Here is a 16,708-nt window from a genome sequence, read left to right on the forward strand (position 1 = left end):
CGCTTCCTTCTGCCAGTCTTTTTAATAAATAGAGTATTTTCACAACACTGGTGTCTGGTGATTTCTGGGAAGGGCACGGAGTGAGAGTTGGTCCTATCTTTCTTCTCTCGACCCCCCAGACCTCAAGCCAAGATTTCGCCCGTTTTTTTAAGCATTTAATGTTTTCCGTCAGAAAACAACACGGCACTGAGAAGCCTTGGAGGCCCCACAGACGGACTCTCAGGGCTCCCGGGGCTAAGGCACGGCGGCGGGAGGGAGGGGACGCTGGTGGCTGCTCACAGGTACACGGGCCGCTCCTGGCCGGTGAGCAGGCGGTAGGTGGCCGCTGGCATCGTTTTGATGTGGACCTGGGGGCAGGGAAGGCAGAGAGGAGGTGGTCGCTTGTGGGGGGCAGCGCGCTGGCAGGAGGCCCCCGCCCCCCGACCCGCCCACTGCCCGCCCACCTCCGTGTGGGCCTCGGTGAGCAGCTCGATGATGCGGGCGTGCGGCGTGGCCACCACGCTGTGCCCGTTGATCTCGATGATGCGGTGCCCCACGCGCACGCCCCCGCGCTCCGCGATCCCGCCCCGGAGCAGACTGCAGATCTGCAGGGCATGGGGACAGAGGTGCCACAGTGGCTCAGGAGGCCGCACTCGGGGCCACCAGCCCCCACTCCCCCCACAATCACCCCGTCCTGGGGCCAGGGTCTCACGATGCCGTCCTCCACGCAGAAGCCCAGCTGCTCGCGGGCGTGCGGCCGGCGGATGATGGCGGTGGTGACCGGCGGGCAGTGGATGATGCTGAGGGTCACCGAGGTCTGTGACTTCACCTCCTGCGCGGGACGGGGGCTGTTGGCCTAGTGGGGCCTCCAGGGTGCTGTCGGGCCTCTCGGCACACTGCAGCAGCCCAGGGCCTCAGTTTAACCACTCATGAAATGGAGCTTCGGAGTCAAGGCTCTGGATTCTAGAAGTCCCCTCGAGAAGCAGTGAAGAACACAGACTCAAGCCGGGAGGCCTTGGGGCCAAGCGGTGACCTCTCCCCTCCCCATCTCTTCCTATGGTTCTAGAACATCCTCTAGAACATCTGTAGTCTCAGTTTCCCCGTCAAGAGCACGGTTCTAACAGTATCTGCCATGCTCGCTCAGTAACATGCTGGATGGTGTGGGAAGTCCTCCCCAGCTCCGGGCCTCAGTTTCCCCAGCCAGCAAAAAGGGTCAAGGCTCAAGAACACACTGGCAGCCTTGTGGCAGAAAGGAAGGCTCCTGGCCCTGCAGCTAGACTGCCTGAGTTCAAATCCTGCCCCCACATCATCAAGGTCCCCCTGGACCAGCGCGCCCCCTCTCGGAGGCTCCATCTCCCCAAGCACACTGGGGTGGGTGGGACCTCACACTCTGCCTTGCCCCTTCCAGATGGCGCCAGGGAAGGACACCCAGACACCCCACGGCGGGGACTCACGCGGACAGCGGCCTGGCAGGCGGCCAGGGGCAGCCCCACCAGGCTGGTCCCGTTGATGGCAGTGAGGCGGTCCCCAATGCTGAGGGCCCCCGAGCGCTCGGCAGGGCCTCCGTGCAGCAGGTTGGCGATGACAGCCGTGGGCAGCAGGGAGCCCCAGCCCGACTCCACCAGGGCCACGCCCAGGCCCTCGCCCCGGCGCTTCTCGATGCACACCTGGGAGGGGGACATGGGGTGGGGGAGGCATGAGGGCTGCCCCGGAGGGGGGGGCAGGGGGCCATCATCCCGCGTGCTCACCTCCCTGCAGTTCTCGCTGTTGGAGAAGTGGTCCAGGTCCCCGTTGTGGAGGTGGCCGGGGCCCGCGGCCTGGCTCTGCTGGGCGCCCACCTGGCTGGGGTCAAGGCCGTTTTCCCAGAGGAACTGGCTGTAGGCCACGGAGAAGGCCTGGCCGATGGCCTGAGCAATGAGCTGGGCCTGCACGCCGATGGGCGACATCTCTTGGGGGGTGTCCCATCCACCTCCTTCAGGTCCCCCAAACCCTCTGGCGTCCTCAGGGCCGAGCCCTCCCACCCCCACGGTGGGGGCATGATTCCCAGGCGGCAGTGTGGTCCCCTGTGGCTTCTGGGGACTGTGAAACCAGCCACTGTCTTGGGGAATCTCTGGGGGGAGGGGAGGGGAGAGAGAAGGGCCTGGAGCGGGGAAGGTTCAGGGGTCGGCCGGTTTCCAGGGCTTCCAGGAAGGGCCAGGGGCTTTGGGGGTGGGGAGGGAGACAGCGGCCAGCACTGGGGACCAGTGGGAAGACACTGTGGTGACAGCATGGCCAGGTGGGCTCTGGAAGAGGGTGGGGCCAGCCCGAGTCACCCCCCCCACCCATCCCCCCACCAGAACGCCCAGAGCGGGGCTGCTCACATCTTCGGAGTGGAAGACGTGGCAAAGCATCTTGTAGAGCTTGTGGCTGGGGGCCTGGGACGCCGGCCGCCGGGCTAGCCGCCGCCGCGCCATGAGCACCAGCACGTTACCGATGTCAGCGATGTAGGAGATGGTCTGCAGGGCGTGGTCCATCATGGCCTCCTGGAGTGGGGGGGACACCGGGCCTGGGTGGGCTGTGCAGGCCCTCGGCAGGGCCCCCATACCCCGGCCCCCAGGCCCCGGCCCCATACCTGGGAGTCAGCCGTCAGAACCTTGACCCTCTTGGTGGACACGAAGAGGTCCACTTCTGTCATGGGCTGGGTCTCCCCGTCGGGGGCCTGTGGGTGGGGGGTGGGTGGGAGGTGGAGGTCTGCGAAGACCCAGCCTCTGCCGTGCTGGGCTCCAAGGGCCTCAGGGGACCTGGCCGGCAGCCCATCCACCCACCCGCCCACTGGCCCCGGGGAATCCCACCTGCCCAGCCCTGGCTTCACCTTGACACGGTCCATCGCCTCCCGGGCCTGGGCCATGCGTGTGCTGGGGGGCGGGTTCCGCTCAGACACCAGCTGGGTGGAGCCCAAGTATTTGGCCCCAAATATGACACCGTCTAGGAGGTCTTCGTGGTCACAGGGACCAGGGACTGAAGGCAACAGTGGAGGACGGTCAGCCCGTGCGAGCTCCCAACCACGCCTCTCCAACCCCACGGGCGCTGCCCTGGGTCTCGGCTCCCTCACAAGTCTGGAAGCAGAGTTCTACCCCGTGGTTTAGCCCCCCTGAACCACACGCATCCGCCCACCGTTCCAGAACCATCCCATCGGCAGGAGCCAGACATCTAGAGACCTCTTGTCCGTCTACAGCCAGCTCGGACTCTGTCCATGGGGCAGTTTCAGGAGCCCTCCCGGAGTCTAGAACTGAGGCCAGATCCCCGAAGTACTCCAGCACTCAGGCACCTCCACCCTGGCTTTCTAGAATTCTGTTATCCGGCTAGAACCAGGCAATCCCATTTCTAAAACCAGCAATCTTATAAAACCACAGACAACTGCTCTCCACGGTTCAGGAGTCCCCCGAATCAATCTGGAGCCAGTCAGCTTTGCCCACGGTTCAAGAACTCTCCCTTCTCAGCCCAGGACTGCAGGCAACTCCACGGTTCTAGAACTCCCCAATCAGAGCAGGAAGAGACAACTTCCCCCATGTCTAAAATTCTCACACTATCCAGAACCCCAAATGGCTCCTCGTGGTTCCAGAGCTTTCCCACAGGTCCCACCCCACAGAATTCTGCAGGGTCTAGAAATCAGCACCCCTCCAGAACCACATTTTCCCACTCCATGACTCTGTAACTTCCTAATCGTGATGGCATTGGCTAGCTCTTCCTATGGTTCTAGAACACCCTCAAACGGTCGAAACACCTCAGCTGTCCCCAGCGAGCCTAAGAATGATCTGAGTAGTCCAGAAAAGAGCAACTCTGCACGTAGTTCTAGAATTCCACCAACCTAGCCCAGCACCGCACAGGAACTCTGCAGTCAAGGCTCTGTGATTCCTGAGCAATCCAGAACCAGCCAGTTCTAGAATGTCCTAACAAGGAGCGGTTGCTTTTCTGGTTTAGAACTGGGTGAAGGCCCCAGCTCTGGATGACCCGAAGTGAGTTTTATCTAAAGCCCCTTCTGCCCACTATCTTTTGGGATCTAAGCATTCTGGAAAAACAAACAGGTCCACTCAGGGTTTCTAGAACCACACCACCTAATATGCTAGCAGCCACACACGTGTAGGGATTATGCAACTCAGAAATGCAAACTGAATTTTGGAAATTTAGTATGAAAAAAAGGTAAAATAATTGTTAAGATGTTGATTATACAAGGAAATGACACCTTAGCTCGCCTGAGTTATTTAAAATGTTATTACCTTTTCTGGTGTGTTGTTTTTTTTTTAAGTTTTTGCTTTTTATTTAAGCAATCTCTACACCCAACACAGGGCTCGAAATCATGACTGTGAGATCAAGAGTCGCACGTTCTCTGACCAAGCCAGTCAGGTGCCCCGTGTTTATTTTTGTTAAAGCAGATAACCAGGAAATTCAAAGTCACACACAGGGGCGCCTGGCTGGCTCAGCCGGTTGAACATCTGACTCTTGATTCTGGCTCAGGTCCTGATCTCAGGGTCATAGGGTCGAGCCCTGTATCGGGTCCTGCACTGAGTGAGGAGTCTGCTCAGGGTTTTCTTTTTTAATGTTTCATTTGTTTATTTGAGAGAGAGAAAGAGTGAGCACAAGCAGAGGGAGCAGCAGAGGGGAAGGGAGTGGTGGGGAGCCCAACGGGGGGCTCGATCCCGGGACCCTGAGATCATGATCTGAGCCAAGGCCAGATGCTTAACTGACTGAGCCACCCAGGCACCCCTGGCTGGGACTTTCCTTTCCCTCTGCCTCTGCCCCTCTCCTGGCTAACATGCACACACTCCCTCTCACACTAAATACTATTTTTTTTAAAAAGTCACACATCACTCACGTTATGATTCTATTATAGCACAACTCTAGAACTTTCTGATTACTCTGGAACCAGACAGCCCTGTCCACAGGCCTAGAACACCCCCTGGTCTAGAACTGTAAGCAGATAAGCTCTATTCACTCCATGATTACAAAACTCCCCAGTCTAGACAGCTCTGTTCACCATTCTAGAACACAATCAAGCCCAGGTTCTTTTAAATCTAGAACCACAGGGCAAAATGCCAAGTTCTGGAACTCCCAAGGTAAGTCATTGCTCCACCCATGATTCCAGCACCTTCTTGGAACTCTAAGTCCAAATGAGCTTTACCTTCCAACAACCATAAAACTTGCTCTTTGACTTGCAGCCCCAGTCTGGGGGGAAATCCTAGAACATTCTAGGTGCCCAGAACTGGTTCTTTCCACGTTTTCAGGGCAGAGATTGACAAATTTTTTCTTTCTTTTTTTTTTTTTTTAAAGCACACCCTGGAGCCTCCACACCTAGCCAGGAGCCCAACGGGGGGCTTGAGCTCACAGCCTGGAGATCAAGGCCTGAGCTGAACTTGAGTGGGACGCTTCAGCGACTGAGCCATCCAGGCATCCCAGGATTGACAAGCTTTCTATGCAGGGGGTCAAACTGCAGACAGTCTGTCTCTGTGGGCCAGTCGGTCTGCACTGCAACTACTCAACCTGCCCATTGTAACAGGAAAACCATCGTAGACAATATGTAAATGAATGGGCATGACTGTGTCTCAATAAAGCTTTATTTGTGGACACGGAAATGGGAGTTGCACATCGTTTTCACACATCGAGAAATGCTGCTCTGTTTTTCTCCAACCAATTAAAGACATAAAAGCCCCTGTTAGCTCTTGAGACAAGCCCAAACGGGTGGGTTGGATCTGACCCATAGACGGTAAATTGCCAGCCCCTGCTCTAAAACCCTATAAATGCGCTATGAATGCCATGCCTGACCCTCCTGCCCCCATCCATTCTAGAACATTCTCAACACTCTCTCCCAGACCATCTGGAATCTACTCAACCAACCTCGGAGACTCTCTAGAAGCAACTCCTTACTGGCAAGCTTTGTGCCGTTTTTGGGAGGAGCCTGATTGGGGTGATTCTGAAATTGCTAAATCTCTGGGGCCAGGGTGGGCAGGACACTCACCCTCCTGGAGGGCAGGGTATGGCACCGGGGTCTTGGGGCTCTGGAAGAAGATAGAAGAGGGGCAGGACTGAGTGCCCTGGCTTGGTTCCTGGCAGCAGAGGTGGCCTGGGGGGCAGGACAGGCTCTACCTGGGTACTGGCACGTGGTTCTTCGGGAGCAACCAGAGGAACCGTCTCCAGCCAGGGTTCCGGGGAGCTGGTGGAGCTCCTGCTGCCACCCTCCTCGGCAGAAGCTCCCTCCGCCCATTCCGGGGCGCTCGTATCTCCGTCTGGGTCCTCAGGGGGCTGTAGCGGGCGAGGGGCAGGGTCCGGAGGCTCCTTGGGACAAGACTGGGAAGGAGGGCATTCCTGGCAGTGCAAAAGGCTCAGGAGGTCGTCCCGGCCGGCCTCGGCAGACAAGAGCCCATGGCCATCAGCAATGTCCCCAGAGGCCAGGCCGTGGCCCGTGGCCACGTGCAAAGGGCAGGGAGGTCCATCCGGGGACAAGCCCACCAGATCACCAGGCAGAGCCTCAAACTGGGGTACCAGGTCCTCAATACTTGGCCCATCGAGTTCCATCTGTCCCAGGCTGCCGGAGCCTCTCGGCACCGGGTCCCACTGGCAGCTGGGGGGGAAGTCCTGAGAGGGTGAAAGTGTGTCCCTGGGCTCCTCCAAGTCCATAGCTGGAGGGCCCACGGGAGACTGGGAAACTGTCAGGAATTCCATGCCTGGACCCCAGGCTCAGGCCAGCATCTGCAAGAGAGATTCAACGATAAGACTTCTCTAGTGCCAGCATGGTGTCAAGCTCCAGGTGGGTGCTGTTTGTGTAGAACACAGAATCTAGCCCCCACCACACCCTGCAAGTACGGGTCCGCTATGGTCTCCAATTCACAGCTGAGGAAATCGAGATGCCAAATAGGCAGTGGAAATAGAGTGGCTTCATAGGCTCGGAACCTGGGAGTACGCCCCTGGACCTGTCAGCCCAGACCTCTCCCCACCCGTGGACCCTGTTCCCCCAGACTTGGTTCTTCCAAGTCTCCCCTACCGCGACCTGTAACCCAGGCTGAAGACTGCCTGACTACACAGACCCGTTGGGTGCAGGTCCCTGACACCTCACACTCAGGACCTCAGCCTAAGACTAGATCCAGGACCCCAGACTCAATATTAGAGATCCAAGACGCCAGAAAGCAGAGCCTAGTCTCAAAACCTCCAAGGCCACGCTCAAGACCAACCCCGGACTCTGACCCGGACCTCAGAATCCAGCCTGAAAACGTAACTCCACCTAAAGCTACGAGGGAAGCCCCCGGTCCCCTCGCGGACCCCAGCCTCAAGATTTCAGACCCTCTTCCCCAGCCGCCGCCTCCAGACCCCGCTCTGCCCACCGAGGCACTCACTTCCTAAACCAGGTGGCCTCGGACCTCGAGGCCCCCCAGATTGTCCCCGGCCTGACAGTCCTCCAGCGGCCGCCGCTCCCGGATTCCCGGTCGCGGCGCCGCCGGGTCTGTCCGGGGAGCGCTCGCACCCACTGGGCTTGCGCGCGTGTGCGGAGCCTGCTGGGAAATGTAGTTCGCCCAGCCAGCCTCGCCCCGGGGGAGCCCTTGGTGCCGGAACCAAGGGTTCGAATCCCGGGCCTCTTTACGCAGAGCGGAAGTCGGGCTGGCCTCTGGACCGGTTTCTTCAATTACAAATTGGGGTTAGTGATCACTGCCTGCCATGTACGGCTGTGGGCATTATTCCAATGGATGGCAGATGGGAAGAAATGGGACCGGGAAGTATCAAAGTGAGAGGCGGTCTCTTTCGACCCCAGGGACACCGGAAGCAGCGAAGGGACCCTATTGTAGACGGACTTCCGGTTTTGCTCCCAGTTGGGAGGCGGAGGGCACGTCCTGACATAAGTCTCCATCCCTGAAGCTGGAGCTAATATTAGTACCTACCTCCTACTTGTGAGGACTAAAGGAGATCGCGCTGGGAACGGATTTGGCAAAAGGTCTGGAATATAATGAGTCTTAGGTATTAGCTACTTTTAGGCTTTCAGTAATGGCCCATTAAATAGAATCGGGAATGTATAAAGCGTGACCTTAAAGTGATAACTGAAGGACAATAAGTCAATGAAATATTTTTGAAAGTTCCCTCTTAACAGTAACAGTGTATCTATAAAAGATTAAAGAAGGCACCGTGGACGCCCAAGACTGGAATACTACATTTCCCAGAAATCTGTAGGAGCCTACAACTCCCAAGCACTCCTTGGCCGCTGTCGTCTCCCGGAAAAGTGCACGTGCCGGCAGTCAGCATACGTCATGGCGGCCAGACGCCTCTTTGGGGCTACGTGGACCTGGACCGGCTGGCGGACCCGGGAGCTCCCGGTCCCTGCCGAGCCTGGAAGACTCCTCATACGGGGCTATGCCAAGAGACCGGGTGAGCTGGGTTGAGAGGGACTCAGAAGAGAGAAGTTTGGGACACTGGGGAAATAGTGCGCAGGCGCTGGATTGGGAGGGGCTTTCTAGAATCATTGCGCAAATGCAAAGAGGCAGGCGCTGAGCGCTGTGCGCAGGCGCAGTGTGAGATCCCTGGGAGGGGGGATTGCACTCAACTGCGCAAGTGCGGGGTGTTTTTCTTGCTGGGGGGTGGGGTTGTCATGATCTTGGGTCCCAGTCCTGTTTGTGGCGTTAACGGCTCTGTGTGATCTTGAGCAAATCGCCACCGGAAGTTGAGGATGACTAGGGCCCATCCGAGCATTAGGCGCTTGAAACAAAGGCAAAACCTCCCGGGTATGGCCTGGCCTGCTCTGTGTTGGGAGGAGGGAGCTGACGAGGGGTTGGGCCTTCAGGACGCGTGCCATCCCTTCTCTGTGAGATGAACAGAGCTGGAGAGCAGTGATCGGTCCCTCCAAGCATCAGTGTTCGATGCAGGCCATGTCCCACTTAAAATCGTCTTGGGTGCAGCAGACGGTCTAGTCGGGGTGGGGGGCACCAGCGGTAAGAGGGGCAGAAGGGAAGGCCCGCCTCCCGTGGCCGCAGGTGGCAGAAATGACTCTCCCACCCCGCAGTCATGAAGGGGGGCAAAGGCGGCAAAGGTGGTGTGGCCAGTGAGGCCCTGAAGGACCCAGACGTGTGCACAGACCCGGTCCGACTCACCACCCATGCCATGGGTGTCAACATCTACAAGGAGGGCCAGGACGTGGTCCTGAAGCCAGACGCAGAGTACCCTGAGTGGTGAGTGAGCCAGGCTGGAGAGCCCAGAGAGCGGGTGAGGGGGTGAAGAGGGTCTGGCTGATCAAATCAGAGGTTTCTGTGGGGCCTCCCTGGAGGAGGGAGTCAGGACTCAAGACCCCAGTGGGTGGAAGGAGCTTTAAAGGTGGAGGGAATAGTCAGTGCAAAGGCCCTGGGGCAGGACTGCACCTGGTTTGTTAGAACAGCAGGAAGTGAAGGCGGAGCATAGAGGGAGATGAGGCGGGGAGGTGATGGATCTCGGCCCTCACAGGGCCATGGGGGATGCAGGGAAGACTTTGCTCTTGGTCCCAGGACCAGTAGCAGGACATACAAGCCATTGACTGTGCTGATCCTTAAAGCTTAGGGAAGTTCAGAAATGTTGAGTGAATGGGTGGGGTCTGTACTGCGGAAGTACAGACAGTGACCAGGAGGCAGAAGACTCGGGGCGTCCCCACCTCAGATACCAGCGCCACTGGGATGGGGCAGCTTTTCCCCAGCCAGGATCCCAGCTCGGGGTGGGGAGGTCGTGCCCCGGGAGGTCACCACCGTCACCATGTGGGTGGGCTGCGGGGCCCAGGCTGCTGCCACCTCTGCCCACAGCGCCCCGGGTGGGGTCCCTCTGGGGGTGTACCTTGCCTCATAACTGCTCATGCCACGGCAGGCTGTTCCAGATGAGCGTGGGCCCCCCCCAAGAAGCTGGAGGAGCTGGACCCCGAGACTCGGGAGTACTGGCGGCTGCTGCGGAAACACAACATCTGGCGTCACAACCGCCTGAGCAAGAACCGGAAGTTCTAGCGGGCCAGCAGCCGGCCGCCCAGAGTGCTGGGACCTCGCCAGGCCCCGGAGGAGGACCCTGCGGCACGCCTCGGCTTCTCCACCTGGCCTCCACGGGAGACTTTATCTTTCTGGAGAAAACGGGCTTTTCTGAGGACAGAGGAGACCCCTGAGCTGGTGCGCATTTGGTCCCCACGGCAAGGCTGGATCAGGGCCCTGGGGGGCATCCCTGGCAGGCCCTGGATGCTGCTGGGTGCTGTCTAGGGCGGGTGGGCAGGGTGGCAGGCCCAGGGGCTGAGGGGTGAGGGGGTGCCTCAGGCCCACGGCTCCAGGGGGAGGCTTTTCTAGACACGCCTCTCAGTTGTAGGGGACTCAACCCCAACTCTGCAACCGTGGGAGAGACACTGAAGCGTCTGGGGCGGGCTCTCCCTTCAGGTGTGCTGGGCTCGGAGGGTTCCGGTATCCAGATGGCCCGCTCCCTCTGGCTCTGGGTCCTTGTCGCCCCAGTGGGTAGTTCCTGGACGGGGGTAGCTCCAGGACTCCTGGCTGACACCCCCTACCTGGTTTAGCAAGCCCAGCCAGAGGGATGGGACTTCCTTCTCCTTCCTACTAAGGTCACGTGTTCTCTGCATTGGCCATTTGAGCCCCGGGACCTAGGTCTACCCACCGTCCTCCTGTCACCCAACTCGTGCCCCGGGGCTCAACCTCTCCCACGCCCACCCCACCAGGAAATGCATCGAGAGTCTTGCATTGGGCCCGTGAACCTGACCCACAGCCTCAGTGAGAACCAGCTCCCAGCGGTCCCACTTCTGTCCTGCCTGGCTAGGGGCAGGGGCTCCAGGGCCAGGCCGGAGAGGGTGTGTGATTGCAAGGGTGGAGTGGCAGATGCGGGTACCACCTGGGGGGCTGAGCCAGGGCCCTCCAAGCCCCTCTGTGCTGTCTTGCCTAGCGGAGTGGGCAGGGCTGGGGGCTAATTCTGCCTCCTCCCAGGAAACCCAGAGCCCTCATCCGCTTAGGAGGACTGCGCCAAGCAGATTACCTGCCCTCCCTGGTGGCCCGTCTAGAGCAGGTCCCAACCCTCCCACCCGGGGAGCTCCGTGACTCTCAGGGTAGAAACAGTTGTAATGGTCACAAAGCCTGACCAGACCTGCGTCCTGTCACTGATCACCCCCAGGGACCTCCTGGTGGTTCTTCCCACGCAGTGGGCCCAGTCCTGCCCCAGGGCGTTTGGACGTGCCATTCCCTCTGCCTGGGTGGCTCTTCCCCCAGGTGTCCCCATGGCTCGCTCTTTTACCTCCTCCAGTTCTCTGATGTCACCTCCAAGAGGCCCACAACTGCCCTGTTAAACTTCAGTCCTGCCACACACTCGATTGCCTCTTGTCTTGCTTTCCCTCAGCACTTAAAGCCAGCGGGCGCTTCGCGTACGTGTGTTTATTCAGTTGTGTTGCTGGTCTCCAGCGGGGCTCCGTCGGGGCAGGGGTTTTTATCTGTTCGCCAGCGTTTTGCATTGCGTGGCGGGTGAATGGTTGGGTGGGTAGATGGATGGATGGTGGGTGGGTGGGTGGATGGCGGCTGGTTGGGCAGGTGAGCGGCCCAGCTGCCACAACGTAAAGAACACGCGGCCACGGGACTCCTGTATGAGATGCCAGGTGAGCTGAGCTGAGCAGACCAGCTTCAACCCCAGCGGGTATGTGCTGGCGTGAGGACCCAGCAGTGAGCCTGTGGTCCCTTCACGGACTGAGCTCAGACAGGGCGCTGGTCGCCTGCAGCTTCTGCCCTTGAGCCCCTCCCCTCCGTCCTGACCCCTGCTGCCGCGTCCCATAGGGAGGTCCCCTGTCGTGCTGACACTAGGCCAGCCCCAGGCCTGGTCACATCCTGTTCCTTGCCCTCCATGGCCTCCTTGTCCTGGGGTCCATCTGAGTTCTGGGGAGGCTGGTCGGCAAGCCTGGCCTCTCTGGGCCTCAGTTTCCTCACCCACAAAGCAGCTGTGTGAGGGGTGCAGCGACGGGCCCCGGTGGGTGCACAGAGTGAAAGCAGGGGTTTCTCTGCGAGCAGGAGGCCCAAGGGCTGGGCCTCAGCTGTGAAGGACGAGCGCGGGCAGGGGACATGGGTGCAGGAGCGCAGCTTCACGATGGCCTCACTGTCCCAGAGCCTCACCGTGCACCCCACGCCAGTCTGGCAGATGGGGAGGCCGAGGCCCCGGGCCAGGCCATCTCGTTTCTGAGATGGTGCCAGTCTCCCTGCAGGGCCGGCTGGGGGTGGGGGCTCCAGCATGGGTGGCCACGGACAGGCGGAGAAGAGAGGGCTGGGTGGGCCCCATTCAGGCTGGGGGCCAAGCCCTGTCTAGAACCTGTGCGTGCTCCTTGGCCAGCAGCCGCAAGGATGCCTCCTCCAGGGGGAAGCCCTCCGTGAAGGCTGGACCAAAGGCATGGGGCCCAAAGGGTGACTGCAGCCCTGGGCCAGGGCCCAGGAGGCGCGGGAGGCCTGGCACGGCCGGGGGCCCGGGGCCCAGCCAGGGCTCCAGGGGCAGTGGCATGGCTGGGGGGCGGGCAAACGGCAGTCCTGGGGCCTCGGGGAGCCTTGGGGCTGCCACAGCCCCGGAGCCTGACTCCAGACGCTCCTGGCGGCGCCACTTAGCCCGGCGGTTCTGGAACCACACCTGGAGGTAGCGAGAGGGGTGCTCCCAGTTGAGGACCCGAGAGGAGGAGCCAGCCCTCTCTTCCCCACCCCGCTGTGTCCTTTGGGGCTCCCAGCTCTGCAGGGTTCTGCCTGCTGTCTGGCTTGACTCCCACCTGCTGCAGTGCCAACATACCGTTACCTGTCTCGAAGGGTCCCCCAAGCCCCCCACCAAATCAGCCCCAAGTCTTCCGAAACTAAGCCCTCCTCGCCACTCCGCCGAGCCCCTCAGGCTCCGCAGCCTCTCTTGGCCCTGGACACCGGGTCCAAGCCGCTCGGCTTGGCAGTGGACGCCCTCCACAAGCTCTATCTCAGCCGCGCTCTGCCTCCGCGGCCACCGGCTCTGCACCAGCGGGAAGTGCCCCCGGTGCCATCTGTCCCACAGCTTAGCTCGCACTCCTGGATGCCTAGAGATCACCCATTCTTCTTTCTTTCTATTTTATTTTAACGTAATCTCTACACCCAGTGTGGGACTCGAACTCACAACCTTGAGGTCAGGAGTCACATGCTCTAGCAGCAGAGCCAGCCAGACATCCCAGTCTTTTCTACTCAAACGCTAAGGTCCCAGTCCCACTTCCCCTCCTCTGGGAAGCCTTCCCAGCTTCGAGATCTCACGCCTACACACCAGGAGGGTCCCATTGCTGCTCTGGCCCCCTCCCCGGGCCGTGGCCGCCCTCACCTGTACGCGCACCTCGGGCAGGTGCACCTTGGCTGCCAGCTCCTCGCGGCTGTAAACGTCGGGGTAGTGGGAGGCCTCGAAGGCCCTCTCCAGCTGGTGCAGCTGGTACGTGGTGAAGGTCGTGCGGTTCCTCCGGTGCTTCTTCTTGGGGGCCTCCTCGCCCGGGCCCGGCCCCCCACCCTCCGCCGCCGGCCCCTCGCCGGGGCTCAGGAACATGGCTTCTCCTCGCCCCACCTGGCCGGGCGGCAGCAGGACGGAAGGCGGTGAGACAGCAGCAGGGACTGCCAGCCAGGGAGGGCAGGGGAGCCCCCGGCATCCGCCGGGCCTGGGGTCAGATGCACCTTCCTTCCGCCTCCCCGCCCCCCTGGCCCTCGGGATGCTCTTGCTGTCCGTCCGTCTCCTCTCTGTGTGTCCGTCCTTCCACCTCTAGTCCCACTTCCCCACTCGAGCCCTCCCTGACGGCCTCCATCAACCTACAGCTCAGCTTTGGTCGGTCTGTCTGTCCGTCCCTCCGTGTGCCTGGGACCCCCAGGAAGGCAGGAGGCTGGGAGGCTGCCCCCACAGTCCTCCGTCCTGGGGTGGGGGCCTCTCTGGACCTCCAGCTGCCACTGCGCCCACCTGCCCTGTACTCACCGCCCCCAGCAGCCCCGCAACGGCCCCAGTATCCACGCAGCTCCGGCCCCAGCAGGCCCAGCACCCCGTCTGCTGCTGGCCTGGCCCTGCCCGATGGGGCGGGGAGCGGGCTGGGGTCCAGTGAGGAGAAGATTAGCGCGAGGTGATTAATTGAGGCGGCCCCTCCCGCCCAGGCACTGGCTGCTCTGAGCTGCAGAGGGCGGGCTTGGGGGAGGAAGGCTGGTGTGTGTGTGTGGGGTGACCCCGGGCCTGGGTCCGCTTCCCCTCACAGGACACCAGCAAGGGCCTCCCTTTCTCGGGGCCTCAGTTTCCCTAGCTGTAGAAGGGTGACATCAGGACTTCCCTGATGGGGCTCTCCTGGGGCGAGGAGGGACGCCAAGTAGAGAGCATTGCACAGCGACTGGCACACAGCAGGTGCTCAGAGTCCACTACTATTTTTATCAGCTGGGGCCACAGGAATTTCCTCCCAGACACACAGGTGGTGACAGGGGTGGGGGAAGCCAAGGTCCTGACAGGGGAAGGCCATTCCAGTTGGCTCCCCGAGACGCCGAGCTGACCAGGGAGTAGGGGTCATTTTCGCTGGGTTTTGAGGAATGAATAGAAGTTCACTCTTCATTCATTCAGTGAATGCTACTGAGCACTTACTGTATCCTGGGTACTGTTCATAGCAGTGAACAGAACACATCTTGGAGCTGACATGCCAGTAGGGGAGACAGACAATCCGAAAAGAAGACAGAGCATGTCAGGTGCTCCCAAGGCCAGTGAGAAAACCCCAGCAGGGGAGGGAGGGGGAACAGAGAGGGGGGTTGCTCTTTTAGAGAAAGTCAGCAGAATGGGGGGTGGAGGTCAAGGCTGAGATGCGAGACACAGCTCTGCATGAAGGGGAGGTCACCAGGGAACCCCGGAACGTTGTGGAGCAGGGCGGGAGGCATTCAGATGGACGCATCTATTGTGAGCAAGATGGGAGGCTGGGAGGCGGCTAGAGGCCCGATCAGGGCAAGGGCTCTGGGGACGGACATGGTGGGGAGAGGGGGGCAGAGGAACAATCCTCCGGGAGAAAGTTGGGGAACAGGGAGGAACTGGTGATACCCAGACCCCCATTTTGGGGACAGGGGGATGACAAGATTGTCCCAGAGGCAGTGGCCCAAGAGCCAGAGCAGGTCCCAGGGGAAGGCCCTGAGGCTGGTTTGCCCACCCCGGCCCCCACCCACCCAAAGAGCCTAGTGCCCAAGAGGAGGGGAATCTGGGGTTGGGGGGTTAAGGTGAGGCCAAGAAAGTGTCTGATGGATTCAGAGACACGCAGGACGGGAGGGAGACCGTCTCTGCGGAGGGAGGCAGGAGGCCCAGGCCCGTGTACGGACCAGGAAGTAAGTGCGAGGAAGACGGCCCCTGCCCGGATGTTGGCTCTGTAGGGAGAGGGGCGCAGGAAGGAGAGACAGGCTTGTGGGCACCCCCGTGAACGGGGTGCCAGGCCCCGGAGGAGTGGGTCCACCTGCACGCACTAATGGCCTTGGATGAGGAACCAGCTGTAGCTCCTGCTGAGGGCCAGGAACAGGGGTCGGGCCTCAGCACCCAGCAGTGGGGGAAGCCGGGCAGGGGGCCCCAGCCATCGTCAGCCCAGGCAGGAGGGGTGGCTGGTGCTTCCCAAGGCTCCCCGGGGCCCCGTGAGCCCAGCTGCCCTGTCTGGAGCCCTGATGTGGGCTCCAGGCTCTGGAGCGGGGGGAGCACGAGGCCTGCAGTAGAGGGCGGGTGCGGCGGGGGGGGGTCCCTAAGTCCATAATTGCTTCATTACTAACGAGCTGCTATGTTCTCAGGCCCCAATTAGCTAATTGGCCCCGGGTGGGTTAAGAGGCTGCAAGAGGGATCTGGGCCTTAGGCGCTGGGGCTTTGGTGGCTTAGCGGACTGGGCTGCAAGTGCAGACGCTGTGTCAGCTTAGAGGACAGGATTAGGGGCGGGGTGGGGCAGGGCCACGCGACCCCTCCAGCTGGATTGGGTGGGGGTCAGGCCACGCTCAGACCCACTGGCCTCCCTTCCTTGTTTCTCCCCCAGGAAGAATCCTGAAGCCCCTTCATGTGCTGGGGGGGAAACTGAGGCCAGAGGATGGGCAGGGTTTCTGGGGGGCATCACAGGCATTCAGTGTGACCTTGTGAAAGTCCCCGAGCCTCAGCTGGAGGTGGGCCAGCCAAAGGCGGAGGGTGTGCCGTGGTCTGGCGATCCCTCCCCAGTCCTGGGATTCCTGGGGTGAGGACCATCCCAGCCTGGCCAGAGACCCCTCCAGGCATCCTAGAAGCTTGGCTGGATGGAAACACCAGTTGAGCTGGGGGGGGACGGTCGGTCACAGCAGTAACTGAGCCTGTGTGCACAGACCCCTGGGCTGGTGTGAGCCTTCAGATCCCCACTGCTACCCCGAAAAGATGCCTGCTCATAGAGGGGCTGCTGGAGCCCAGGCTGGGGGACCCCTTCCCCCGCTCACCAGATGCACTAACGTGTAGCACTAACGTCCCTCTCATCCTGGAAATGCTCTCAGGTCGGATGGTTGGTCACCACAGGTCAGGGCCACAAAGCTCAGAACCTGGGGGTCCAAGCCCAAGTCCCAAATTCTGTGTGGTGTGTGGACAAGAGGGGCAGGGCCACACTTGGCAGCCAGTCTCCCCCGGAGTCACTGGTCTGGAAGCACCACAGGGGCAGACCCTCCCTGGCTCCCTCTTGCCTACCCTGAGGGGCAAGGGCTGGGGCAGAGGCGGCAGAAGCATCACCCCAATACGGTGGCCGTTGGGGTACCCCAGT

General features: G+C 60.8%; 3 protein-coding genes across 3 annotated transcripts; 1 reads left to right on the forward strand and 2 right to left on the reverse strand.

Moving 5' to 3' along the window:
* Positions 1 to 3: 3 nt before the first annotated feature.
* APBA3 (amyloid beta precursor protein binding family A member 3) lies at positions 4 to 7,464 on the reverse strand. Its single transcript, XM_032883559.1, has 11 exons — positions 7,344 to 7,464; positions 6,100 to 6,702; positions 5,972 to 6,011; positions 2,831 to 2,976; positions 2,591 to 2,677; positions 2,340 to 2,501; positions 1,728 to 1,904; positions 1,434 to 1,646; positions 692 to 811; positions 444 to 584; positions 4 to 347 (listed from the first exon to the last, which is right to left on the reverse strand). The coding sequence occupies exons 2-11, from the start codon at positions 6,673 to 6,675 to the stop codon at positions 276 to 278; spliced, it is 1,734 nt and encodes a 577-aa protein (XP_032739450.1). The 5' UTR covers positions 6,676 to 6,702; positions 7,344 to 7,464; the 3' UTR covers positions 4 to 275.
* A 599-nt stretch (positions 7,465 to 8,063) lies between these two features.
* On the forward strand, positions 8,064 to 10,295 carry MRPL54 (mitochondrial ribosomal protein L54). The gene is given in 4 exon segments (XM_032883560.1): positions 8,064 to 8,364; positions 8,996 to 9,161; positions 9,820 to 9,841; positions 9,843 to 10,295. Coding segments are annotated over 4 exon segments (417 nt in total). The 5' UTR covers positions 8,064 to 8,246; the 3' UTR covers positions 9,954 to 10,295.
* A 1,892-nt stretch (positions 10,296 to 12,187) lies between these two features.
* On the reverse strand, positions 12,188 to 13,503 carry RAX2 (retina and anterior neural fold homeobox 2). The gene is made up of 2 exons (XM_032883492.1): positions 13,288 to 13,503; positions 12,188 to 12,591 (listed from the first exon to the last, which is right to left on the reverse strand). Exons 1-2 carry the CDS (start codon positions 13,501 to 13,503, stop codon positions 12,253 to 12,255), a joined length of 555 nt encoding a protein of 184 aa, XP_032739383.1. The 3' UTR covers positions 12,188 to 12,252.
* Positions 13,504 to 16,708: the final 3,205 nt, after the last annotated feature.

The sequence above is a fragment of the Lontra canadensis genome, unplaced genomic scaffold (genome assembly GCF_010015895.1).
Source record: "Lontra canadensis isolate GAN:19392208 unplaced genomic scaffold, GSC_riverotter_1.0 scaffold88, whole genome shotgun sequence".
NCBI classification, from domain to species: Eukaryota; Metazoa; Chordata; class Mammalia; order Carnivora; family Mustelidae; genus Lontra; species Lontra canadensis.